The sequence below is a fragment of the Otolemur garnettii genome, unplaced genomic scaffold, assembly GCF_000181295.1.
Source record: "Otolemur garnettii isolate 467f Iridium unplaced genomic scaffold, OtoGar3 scaffold00002, whole genome shotgun sequence".
NCBI lineage: Eukaryota > Metazoa > Chordata > Mammalia > Primates > Galagidae > Otolemur > Otolemur garnettii.
In genome coordinates this window covers 25,268,397-25,280,818 of record NW_003852397.1, presented here as the reverse complement: position 1 = coordinate 25,280,818, position 12,422 = coordinate 25,268,397, and the positions used below count along the sequence as shown (strand labels likewise).

Below are 12,422 nucleotides of genomic sequence, written 5' to 3'. Positions count from 1 at the left end.
GGCTCTGTCTCAAAAAAAAAAAAAAAAAAGTAGTAATGATTTCTTATTTAAAAAATAGATATACTGAACTTGCAAAATGGCTTTGGCTTACATTTGAACTATTTTGAGAGTTGAGCAGAAACCAAGTCATTTAATCTTTAATGAGTAAATTAGTATTGTGTGTCCTCTTATGCAATGTGAGAATTATGACAGTTTAAATTTGCATAACATATTCTCTAATGAGTCTAACAGAGATTACATAGTTTTAAGGTATGTTTGAAAGCATTTTATTGAATAATCAAATGCATGGCGCTTAAACTCCTCAGTGATCTTTTCCTGGGAGAGGCCACCCTTTCCACCACCCACCCTACTGGTAGGGATGGTGTCATTATTGGGATGGCAGTTAAGCTGGATTAGTCCAGAAGATTTTTCCCCTCCTGAAGTGCTTGCCTACCTCACCCTCCTCACCTCACTCTCCCTATCTTCACCCCTCTTAGCTCACCATCTGAAGGGGCGTCTCAGAAATATCATTTATGTCTCTCTAAGATCTCTGAACAGTGAAGTTTATTTGAAATTATTCTTGCACATTGCTGACATGGGGGCTTCATGGTGACTATTTACTATAGGCATTTCAAGTTTGGGAGAACAGCCCCCAGCTTTTCTGCTTTCTGCCCCCCCACCCCCCAGTTAGGAACCATTGTTTAAGGGCCAGAAATGTGTGAAGGTTGAATTTGTTGTATTAGTTTTTCAGGGACAAATAACTTCCACATTGTTCACTGAGTTTGTCTTCCTATTTTGATTTTTTTAACCTATTCTCCCCCTGTCCTGGCTATTTATTCATTCCAGGAAATTACTGTGGGTTGCTGTTGGAATGTTTGTCCTGCAGAGTTAAAGTGATGTGAAAAAGGGAAGGGAGATCATAGGAGTGGAAGTGGTGAGAGGAGGCCCTATACAAAATGTGGAATATTAAGTGGGCCTCAGAGAGGTGGTGAAATTGGAAGCCCAGAGTCTGTGGGGAAGGACTGTCCGAGCTCTAACATGGGAATAAGTGTTTCAAATACAGGGCACTAGAGAGGCATTCTGTGCAGAAAGAGAGCCAAGCAGCTACCTTAGGAATACAGGACGAGCGTTTGGGTAGGCAGGTCAGGCTCAATTTGTGACAAAGCTTCCGTGATATAGAACAAGGAGTTTTTGCTGATTTCTGTAGGTTATGGGTATCGAAGGTTTTCAAGCTGGGTGGAGAACTGGCATTCAGGCAGACCTCCACTAAGCCTGCTGCAGAATCTCTCAGAATCCTCAACTTTCTTTCAATTTATGCTGTTCTGTTATTCTTTCTTGTGTAACCTTTCCTTTCTTCCATTAGGTCACTGCTGTCTGTTCTGACTTATTGTTAATTCTTTGCTTTTCCTTTTCTGACCTCTCTAGAGCCTAGAAGAGGAGATAACATCCATTTTGTTTAGTGAAAAGGGCTTTTCTGATAGCACGAAAGCCACCTTCACTTCAGCCAGCACTTGGACAGCAGAGGGCACTGTTGTGAACGCTAATGCACCTTCTGAAAAGCTTTCTTCCTCGCCCTTCTCACACTTGTCTGAGGTGCATTTTACTTTGTTTCCCCTGTTTCTAAAAGCCACATATGAGAGTGATTTTCATTTTTGAATATTCAGGCGCCCTTCCCTCCATTGTTTTCATTTGTGAAATTAACTCTTCCTGAGAGAAACATTCAAAGAACAATGACTAACTTTGGAAAAAATACAGATTGGATATTTCTTTTGCTTCTTTTTGTCAAAAGAAAAAAGAAAAAAATCTGCCTAAATTCAGAGAACATTTAAACCATTAAGGCCCAGAGTCTGAGTTGTTAAGTAGAGGGAAACCCTCACCCAAGTAGAAAGCTAACTAAGTATGTTTTGTAGAGTTAAAGTTTTCAGAACACAAATTGCAAGCATCATCTGATGGCTTGTGATTTTTAAAATTCTGTTTTTAAGGAAAACTTTGAAATGCCCAACATGCTCCATAAAATAATTGTTTTGAATGACCCTAAGGGATTTCCTGAACTGGGGCAACAGCCATCCAGCCATTCAAGGTTAATAAATAATAGTACCTGACATTTTTTCTAGGAATGTTCTAGTCACTGGATATCAGTATTGTAAAGAATCTTAAAGGTAGTTATAGTTCAGTGTTACCTGTTTATCAAAATAGATTGTGAGTTTTTCCAGTTTTAATATCTAAAACCTCTGAATAAAACTCAAATAGATTGTGAGTTTTTCCAGTTTTAATATCTAAAACCTGCTGGAAAGAGGACTCTCTTGTTCTGTAACATGATTTACATGGTATTAATTTAGAATACAGAAAGTATACCTCAGCTCTGCATTTAAGAATAATAGAGCAGATGAAAGACAGTTTGTGAGTGTATGTTGATTGGTGCCATTTTAGGATCTTTGGCTCATGGCTGCCCATGTCTCTGGGACAGATGAACACAATCTTGCTATCCTGTGCATGATTAGAGACTAGCCTACTTAGTTAGTATCCAGAGGGTTCAGAGGCAGTGCCCTTCCACGTTCAGTATGGAGACACCTTCTGGAATAAATAGGGCTACCGTCTGAATTATTTTTCAGTTAGGTCATAGGCAGTAGGAGTACCACCTGAAGGTCAGAATGTTTGCTGTGCTTTAGTTGTATCAATGTAAAGCAGCCTTTTTTATAAGTATAAGAAAGTTTAAGCTTTTAAAATTAACTTCTCCATAAGAAAGTTTCTGCCCTCGTTAATAATACCACAATGTAGTAATTTATATTACTAATGTATTCAGTTAATAGGTATTTATTATTCAACTAGAACAAATTAATTTATACCCAAGAAGCAGATGTCTGCAGGGGATAGGAATGAAAGCCTCAAATAATAAACTTGATTCATTTCAGATTTCGAAGATGCTAGTGAAGGAGCTAAATTGCGAGAGAAAATACCTGTAGCCATCATTGACGTCCACCCTAATGTACAAATAGCCCCTTTACTGATCTTCCATACAAAGTGGGATGTTAATAACCATCACTCAAGTTAACATTTTTATGTTAATAGCCATCTAAGGCCAAATACAATGTTGCAAATTAAAGCTGTTTTTTTTTTTTTAAAGAACCAGCAAAAAATAAAGGTTCTATCTTGTTAATGGTATATTCATTTAGGAAGCAGAGTTCCACGCTAGGCTTTATAGTCTGATTAAAACCAAAATTGTCCAATAGGTTTAAAAAGTTCTAAAAGGTATCATTTAAAATGATCAGTAAGCGTTGGCATAATTTCATTTTTCTAACCTTTTTCTACTACGGAAGTAGAGCTTATGGGTATAACTATAACAAAAGCATTTTACCTCTTTGGGATAATGTTGGCTGTTTTGTGTTTTTGTGTCTTTTTGAAAGCTTCTTGGCATTTGTCTTTATTGTCCTTTATGTGACCTTGAGCAAAGGTTTTTGTACGTGTTGATTCTTGCTGGTCTGTCTTTGCGGTGTCAGATGTTTGTTTCGGTGGTTGTCGAGGTACAACTTTATTGATTTTGTGTCCTTGGTTGCTTTTTGTTCCGCAGACACGTGCTCCTGAGTCAGAAGGGCCTTGCACTGGAGCCAGGGATGCTGTTAAGGTTCTGCCCCTTTCCGTGTTCACACCATTGCCTGACACTCTGCATTGCCTCACGTGTTCCCCACTTCCCTTTCAGTCAGCCATCGTAATCATCTTTGTTTCTCTCCATGACATGAATCTGCCATCAGTTAATTTGGGTTTCTGTTGTTTTTATTTATTCATATATTTTTGTTTTCCTTCGTCCATTTTTTTTTTTTTTTTGTACAGAGTTCACATGAGACTCTGAATGTAGTGGAGGAGAAGAAGCGGGCAGAGGTTGGGAAAGACGAAAGAGTAATCACAGAAGAAATGAATGGTAAAGAGATCTCACCTGGGAGTGGTCCTGGGGAGATTCGTAAGGTGGAGCCTGTGACACAAAAAGACTCCACCTCCCTGTCTTCTGAGAGCAGCAGCAGCAGTGAGAGTGAGGAGGAAGATGTGGGCGAGTACCAGCCCCACCACCATGTGACCGAGGGCACCATCAGGGAGGAGCAGGAGGAGGAAGCCGAGGTGGAGGAAGAGCCCGGCCGAGCAGCCAAGGTAGTAGAAAGGGAGGAAGCAGTGCCCGAAGCCAGCCCAGTCACACACGCAGGTGCCAGTGTAAGCACGGTAGAAAGAGTGATCCAGGAACACGTAGGTGCCCAAAAGGTATCTGGAGAGAAGAGTGTAAACGAAGGTGATCTTAAGCAAGACCTGAGAGAAGAAACAGAGGAAGAGCAACATACGGTTAACGGAGAGGTGTCCCATGTTGACATTGATGTTTTGCCAGAAATTATTTGTTGTTCTGAGGTAAATGGGAGTCCCGAGTGGGAGCTAAACTCCAGGGCTATCTCTCAGGCAGGACACTCCTGCCTTTCTTTTTCTTCTCCTATCCTCCCAGTTCTCCTTCAGCTTTTTCAGCAAGAATCTGAGTTTTTCTTTCTTGGGAGGAAGGGGGAAAGCACAGCTTTGTGGACTCTCTGCCAGCTCGGCTCAGTTCACGGTTTCTGGCTTCTTTACTGCAACTGGGTCACCTGTAGTGTCAACTCCTACAACCACTACATCATTTTTTCCTTCCTTTTTCATGATTCAAGTTTTCTTTGCATGTTTTGCTTACTTTGAACTATTTTGTCTTTAGTTGCACTGCTTCCTCACACTAAATGCCTTTTTCTGGTTGGTTTAATAAGAAAAATGTATTTATAATGGGGAAAAAAAGGTCAATGTGAGTGTGTGTGCCCCTGTTGTCATGATTGAGTTTGATTTCTAGGCTCATTCTCTTGCTCTTCGACTTCAGAGATTTAGAAGTGACAGCAGGATCTGATTACCATGGTGCTCTGAATGCAGTATCCGGCAGTGATGAGAACATTATTTCTTGATTGCCACCGTGATTTCTGTTTTCAGAATCCAAGGATTATATGGTCTAGTTAAGAAAGAGCCTTTTCTTCCTTTCCAGGCAGCCAGAGGCTAGACTGTTTGATAGGAGAATACCTTTCTCTTCTCATTCTTCCAAGTGTCCATTCTGGATTATTTGCAAGTTGATTACTTGTTTTGTGGGTTATCTACATTGGTTATGAGTCTTTTTCTTTTTTCTGCGAGAAAGAGAACTTTCCAGACTCGTCCTAGTTTAAATTAAGTCTTGGCTACTAGGTGCAGTGTCTCTCATTTGGGAGTTAGGCGGAGGAAGGGTTTACTTCCATTGGAATATTCTTGATTCTGATATTAAATGCCCACCACATAGGGATTTATCCATATTTTGTTCTTTGATGAGGTGGAAAATCTTGAAGTGACTTTGTCTTGAAATAAGTAAGTGGATTTTTACTGTTACTTTTTAACTACCTATTTTCACTTCAGAGAAGATATTTCAAGAGTCTTTGAACACTTTGGACTATTATTTTCTGCATGAATATATGGCCGTTCCTCTTTAAATAATTACACCCACTGGGAGTTTTCTCGTAAAGAAAGAACTGTGGTAGTGGTATAGTCTCATGTTGTATTAAACACACATGCATAGCAGACTACAATGTTAAGCCATTGAACCCCTCTTTTAATGTTTTAAATTGTTCAAAGCACTAATGAAATATTGACACAGTAGTGTTAAATATACCATTTTAACTCATGTAATACAGAAGAAACACTTTTAAGTTTTAGACAAGCATAATTGAAAATAATCACGCTTGAAGCTATCCTTTCTGAAGATGATCTATCTGCTGCCAGTAAGGCAGAAAAGTGCTTTGGGGAGAAGGGCTCATCTAGCCTCTCTGCTGGTGTTCCGAGTGAAGGCAGTGAGCCTTCACCCAGCCACGTAGAGTTTAAACTGCCGTAAAAATAGAAGCAGGTCACTTCACATAGGCCTTTCTGTTTTCTTTTCAATTCATTATTATTTGCCCAAAGCTAAACTCTATATATGCATATATATGTGTGTGTGTGTATATATATATATATGTACATATCTCACTGTACAAGAGGCTTGACATTTAAAGTAGTTTGGGACCATTATGATTTGAAGAGTAACATAATTTAGGGAGCTACTATGTCAGCTTAGTTTTCATCTATGTATATATATACATTTCATATATACATGTACTCTTCAGATATATACATATACACTTAATATATACATATACATGTAGACATACATGTGTAGACATGTATGTATATATATGCGTATTATGTATGTGTGTATATGACATATTTGAAAGTTTTTTTAACATCTTTTGTTTTAGATTATTTGCTTTAATTCTTTTCTTTTGTGCATGAGTGTGTGTTTGGATACGTTTCTTACAATTATTTGTGAAGGTTCCATTAAGCATTTTTACTTTATTACCTCTAGAATTTATTTTTCCCTTCCTTTTCCACTTCAGCCACCCGTGGTAAAAACAGAAATGGTAACAATTTCTGATGCCTCACAAAGGACAGAAATCTCCACCAAGGAAGTCCCCATTGTCCAAACTGAGACCAAAACCATCACATATGAGTCTCCACAGGTATAAAAGCTCTAGAGTTGGACTGTTTCTTTCTTCCACCTAGTATGTCTGGTGGACATTCTGCCTTCTCCTGGTTTAAGTGTTTCTGACTTTATAACTGTACTTCAAATAACATAACATAACATAAATGTTAACATAATAACATTTGCTCTCTTATATTAAAACAGAGAGTTGCCATTTAAACTGGTAACCTGGTAATTTATAGAAGGACCATACATATGATGATTTAGGACAAACTATCAATCTTGTTCATAGTGTAAGCCATTTCTGGCTTGATGTATCCAAGAATGTATAGTTAGGAAACAGAGCCTCTTACAAAGTTTATTGGATCTGATAGGACTCGTGGATTAGAAGGATTTAGGTTCTTCCCCCGCCCCCAACTAATTCCATGAAAACTTGACCCAATCAGTTCATACTTGCTTGCAAGTAAACACACACACATATACTTTCACACACACACACACCTGTGCTTCTCCTTCATGTGGGATTATTTTCTGAAGATTTTTATAGTCATTTGGTATGTAAACTATAATACTGTGAGTCTAAAAAATTAACAGATTTGTGTGTTTGATTTTAGATTTTTACAGATCGGTTTTGTAAAGATTTGAAATAAACATTAAGATGTTTAACCTTAAGAGTAACAAAAAAAGGGGGACGTATTCAAAAATGGAGCTGTTTAAAAATAAATATAGTAAATATTTTCTCCACTGAGAAGTTGAACCTTAAGCTGGCAAGTTATTGCCCTCTCAAATTAATTTTTAAAAGGTTCAATAAGTACATGCATAAAACATTTCTCAAAAATATGTTAGGTATGCTATCCTTATCTATGCAGAAACACTACATAAGTACAAATAGATTTCCTACGAATGGTTCTGGGGGGGTCATTACTCATGCGATGACTGTATTGTGGTAAGCACCCAAATAAAGAAATAGAGGCGCTTGACCCAAGTTTGAGATGGAGTCCTCTTAACTTATGGTCAGAAAGGCTCTGGACCTTCTAATTATTTCCTTGTGTCAGAGTTAGAAAGAGGCAAATAAGTTTGGTGGTATTAACATAGACCTGGGACACTCTAGAACCTTCTACCTCTTCCAGGATCAAAACAAACGAGTTAAACCTATTTTTAACATGTGCATGGGATTTATATATGATACATGCAGAGGCACATGCATACATGTGCATACATGCAATATTGAAATATATGCACCTGTATATCTGCTCAGAACACATAAATTATTACAGGACTGATGGAGCTTTAAAAAAACTACTAGAGATAAGCAAATAACCAAATCTCTCAGGTTCAGTCAGTCCTAGTCAGGTTCTGTTGTTTAGTAGGCTGAGAAAATGTTTATATATTTTTATCCACCTATTCTTAAAAAACAGTAACAAACTCAGCACTTCTGGTCCATGTGGAAGTTTCTCTGCCTAGCTCTCTAATTTCTTTTCCTGGCTTCTACAGATGTCTTTCAGACAGTTCTGTCAAGATCCCTTGTAGCTTTCAATCTTACTTCTCCTTCCATTCCTCCTGTTTTCTATGCTCCCAGGATTTGCTTCTCCACGTGTATCTGGCCTTTTGCCTCTGTTCTGTTTTGAATGCCAGCCACTCTCCAGGACAGTAAATTAGCACTACAGATATGCAGAACCTAGGCAGATAACATCATCTGCCGACTGCATGGGTTTTAAAAGATGCATGTTTGTTGGGGGTGGGTCTCTCTGTCAACGTATAGAAGTTAAGCATTACTTTGTGTTTTTCCCTCAACTACCCAAAGATTGATGGCGGGGCTGGTGGTGATTCTGGTGTGTTACTGAGTGCACAGACCATCACATCTGAGTCCGTGTCAACGACGACGACCACACACATCACCAAGGTAAAGCGATCCAGAGTAATCCCATGGCACATTGCAAAGGAATCCTATGGATCTTTCTGAACTGTTTCTCTCTCCCTATACACACTTCTTCTTCTTTTTTTTTGCAGTTTTTGGCCAGGGCTGGGTTTGAACCTGCCACCTCTGGCATATGGGGCTGGTGCCCTACTCCTTTGAGCCACGGGCGCCGCCCCCTATACGTACTTCTAAGTAATACACAGACAGTGCCAGTGGAATAAAAATGCCTAGATTTAAAGTGTCTGAGAAATTAGGCTCTATTGACAAATGTGTGTAAATCAAATTGTGAATCTGTAAAGTGCAAGAGGTAAAAATATGTTATAAATAGCTATATGTAAGACAGCTACAAGAGTAGAAATAATATAATTATAAAAACAAAAAATGTATAAAAAACAAGCCTGTGCTTCCCTTTGTATTAAAACAGCCCTCCTGACCAAAGCAATTGAATGAAAGCCATCATTCAAAATTTCCAATAAGTTGTTCACATGATGTGAATTTCCATTTATTTAAGATTACTGGTATGTTGGTTTGCGACATTTTCCCAGATCATCCTTTATATGTTTAAGGTTGGGTAACTAATGTGGCTGTGATCAGTGGCATCAGCCTCACTGGGAGTCTATTCAGCGTGTAAATTCTGTGACTCCGCTCCACCTTGAGAGTGTTTTTAGGAAGCTTCTGGGTGATTCTGATGCATGATAAAGTCATCAAATTTCCAACTCTTGACTTATTTTCTGTTGTTTCCTTTTGCTTCTGCTTTTCACATATGATTAGTGCTTAAAGGTCTTTTTTTTTTTTTTTTTTAAGAGAGAGTCTCACTCTGTTGCCTTCAGTAGAGTGCTGTGGCATCGTAGCTCTTGGGCTTAGGTGATTCTCTTGCCTCAGACTCCCAAGTATCTGGGACTACAGGCGCCCACCACAGCGCCCGGCTGTTAGTGCTTAAAGGTCTTAAATGTGTCCCTTGTGCCTTTCCAGTTCTGTGTTTCAACAGCAATTTTTTTTTTTTTTTTTTTGAGACAGAGCCTCAAGCTGTCCCCCTGGGTAGAGTGCCATGGCATTACAGCTCACAGCAACCTCCAACTCCTGGGCTCAAGCAAGTCTCCTGCCTCCGCCTCCCAAGTAGCTGGGACCACAGGCGCCCGCCACAACACCCGGCCATTTATTTTTGGTTGCAGCCGTCATTGTTGTTTTGTCGGGTCTCGGCTGGGGATTCGAACCCGCCACCCTAGGTGTACGTGGCTGGCGCCTCAGCTGGTTGAGCTATAGGTGCCAAGCCTCAACAGCAATTTTTTAAAAAGCAAAAAACTTCATAAATTAAAAAATGCCATGTAAATGGAGGGTGTTACTGGTTGTCATTTAAAACCTTACCTAGTTATGAAAGCTTAGTGATAAGCTTTGCTCCTTACAGTAAAGTGCCATTGCTTGTGACTGAGTATGTAAGTTTATCAGAGCTGTAAAGGTTGCATTTGTGCATTCTCAGGACTGTGTGGTATTTGCTCATTGTCTATTTAGAAGGTCACAACCAAATCATCACCTTGGCCTGCTCCAGTGGGTCCCAGGCTTTGTTAGCTTGCACTAATCCTGGGAGGCAGTTCACCCAGAGGCTCCTTCCCCAGGTCCCCCAGACCCACGTTCAGCTGTGCTCTGTCCATGTACACGGCTGCCTGTGGAGGCTATGATCAAGCATTTAACAAGCATCTCATCTAGCTTCTGTATTTTAAACCAAATCCAAGTCCTTTTATTGCTGCATTAACTAAATGAACAAAATCACCAAATAAATTTGTGTGACCAGAATCAAGTAGTCAAAATGATGTCCTCATTTTCCTAAACCAAACAGATTGCTAAAATGTTAGAATTCCTTATAGCTCCACAAATATAAATGTTTGTTCTTTCTACTGTTCTTTTCAAAAGTTGGCCAACTAGGGAGTAAAGAAACTCAGGAAATTATGGTAGAATATTCCAGTGGAACTGTCTGGAATTACTGTCTGGTATTTGTCTCATCTTAATCTTACCAGAATTTCGATAAATTAGTTTTTGGGTTGCTTTCACTTGAGGGGTATTTGTGGATGCTATAACTTTAACAACAGGATTCTCTCCTGAGCTTCAGGATAAAGCATATTGTATCTAGTGATTATCTAGACGTCAGTTTTCTGCCACGTGGCCTGTGTGACCTCACGGAGGTCAGCAGGTGTCCGTCTCTTTTCTTTGTATAAGCATGCTTTAGTGATTGCTGTTTCTTCTCATTTATGACCTACAGACTGTGAAAGGTGGCATATCTGAAACCAGAATCGAGAAACGTATCGTGATCACAGGAGACGCAGACATTGACCATGACCAGGTAAAGAGCATAAGTTCTGGACCTGAAGATGATGGTATTTGTCTTCTGAGTCTTGCGTCTGTCATTGACTTACCTTCCTGTGTAAACCCTCCCCAGTATGTCCTAGATGAAGTCTACCTCCTAAGCAGGGCAGAACGGTACTTCATAGCCTGTTTACAAGCTGTCCTTTCAGCTTTCTACCTCTGAATCAACATAGAGCATAGATTGTTTTATTTTCTACCTGCACTTTGGGGTCAAAATAATGTGGATATGGCCGGGTGCCATGGCTCACACCTGTAATCCTAGCACTCTGGGAGGCCAAGGCAAGTAGATTGCTTGAGTTCAGGAGACAGAGACCAGCCTGAGCAAGAGCAAGACCCTGTCTCCAGTAAAAATAGAAAAACTAGCAGGCACCTGTAGTCCCAACTACCCAGGAGGCTGAGGCAAGAGGATAGCTTGAGCACAAGAGTTTGAGGTTGCTGTGAGCTATGACTCTATGCACTCTAGACTGGGGCAACAGAATGAGATTGTCTCAAAAATAAATACATAAATATATAAAATAATAATTTGGTTGTTTCTGTGAAGTATTCATATGGTCCTGGTTTAAAGGCAAGTTATCAAATATTTTTAAATGAATGGCAGTTTAATGCCACTGGCTTCCAAAATAATGAAAAAAGCTGTTAAGCTTGACTTATGCCTACTTTTAAGATCTTTTCCAGTATCTTTCATAGCATTAGAAAAGCTGGGCTATTTAGTACCAGGTGCGTCCCCCTAATTATTACAATTATCAGAGTGGGGGAGGTAATCTTAAGGTCTTTTACAAAGTGAAAATTCACATTGATTATGAAAAATTTACAAAGAATTATGCATCCATTCTAATGTTAAGTTTGGCAGTACATATGGGTTTGAACAGGTGATGAATGGAACTGTTGGGAACTTTGAGAGCCACTTTTTTTTTTCCTGAGTGATTTTAACTCAGATTTAAAGGAAACCAAGCTGTTTTCCTTTATAACAACTTGAAGAAAAGGAAAAGAAATATTCAATTGACCATCTCAGTAGGGAACCGGGAGCTAATGATAGTTACACGGCTTTGAATACAAGACTGAGCTCAATAAAGAGAATTTGAGAGAACAAAATTTCTCATTTGAGGAAGGCTCCCTATAGGTGACCAGAAAGAAATGGATTTTCTGCATGCTTAAAAAGAAAATTACTCCCATTTTTTTTGACCTTTGTAAGCATGATTTTACTTACATATTCATAATGTGTTTTTTGAATTCCTTAAGAGTTGCCCTGACTCTGAATTTTGACTTAAGGGTGAAGTTTCCTGGGGAGATGACTAGTATACTTGCCTGCTTACCACCGAAAATGAATTCCCTATGTGGAAACCTCACCTCCAGTTTCCTAGAGAGGATTTATTCTGTCTACTGGTGGGGAGAGTCTTGAGTTCCCCTTTCCTGAGGTTGGAGCAAAGCTGATTCTTACTCTTTTTCTCTGGGACTCTTGCCCTGCAAGTGTTTGTTGAACTTTTACAGTGTGTAAGACAAAAGCCAGTGTTCTTTGGCATAGTGGAAAGTGCAAACCAGGGACTTCTGCCATTATATTCTCGACCCTCTTTCCCACCGAACTAACCCGGGCCTTTTCAGACTTGAGAATACCACTTGTCTAGCAGGATAGCTCTCAGGCTT

At 39.4% G+C, this 12,422-nt stretch overlaps 1 protein-coding gene across 1 annotated transcript in view; it reads left to right on the top strand.

Annotated features, from left to right (window-relative positions):
- Nucleotides 1-12,422, top strand: part of EPB41L2 (erythrocyte membrane protein band 4.1 like 2) — a 213,720-nt gene that overhangs the window by 185,235 nt on the left and 16,063 nt on the right. Inside the window, 5 exon segments of the mRNA XM_023513481.1 lie at nucleotides 3,548-3,601; nucleotides 3,808-4,368; nucleotides 6,420-6,542; nucleotides 8,310-8,408; nucleotides 10,678-10,758. Of these exon segments, the coding sequence (XP_023369249.1) occupies nucleotides 3,548-3,601; nucleotides 3,808-4,368; nucleotides 6,420-6,542; nucleotides 8,310-8,408; nucleotides 10,678-10,758 (918 nt within the window).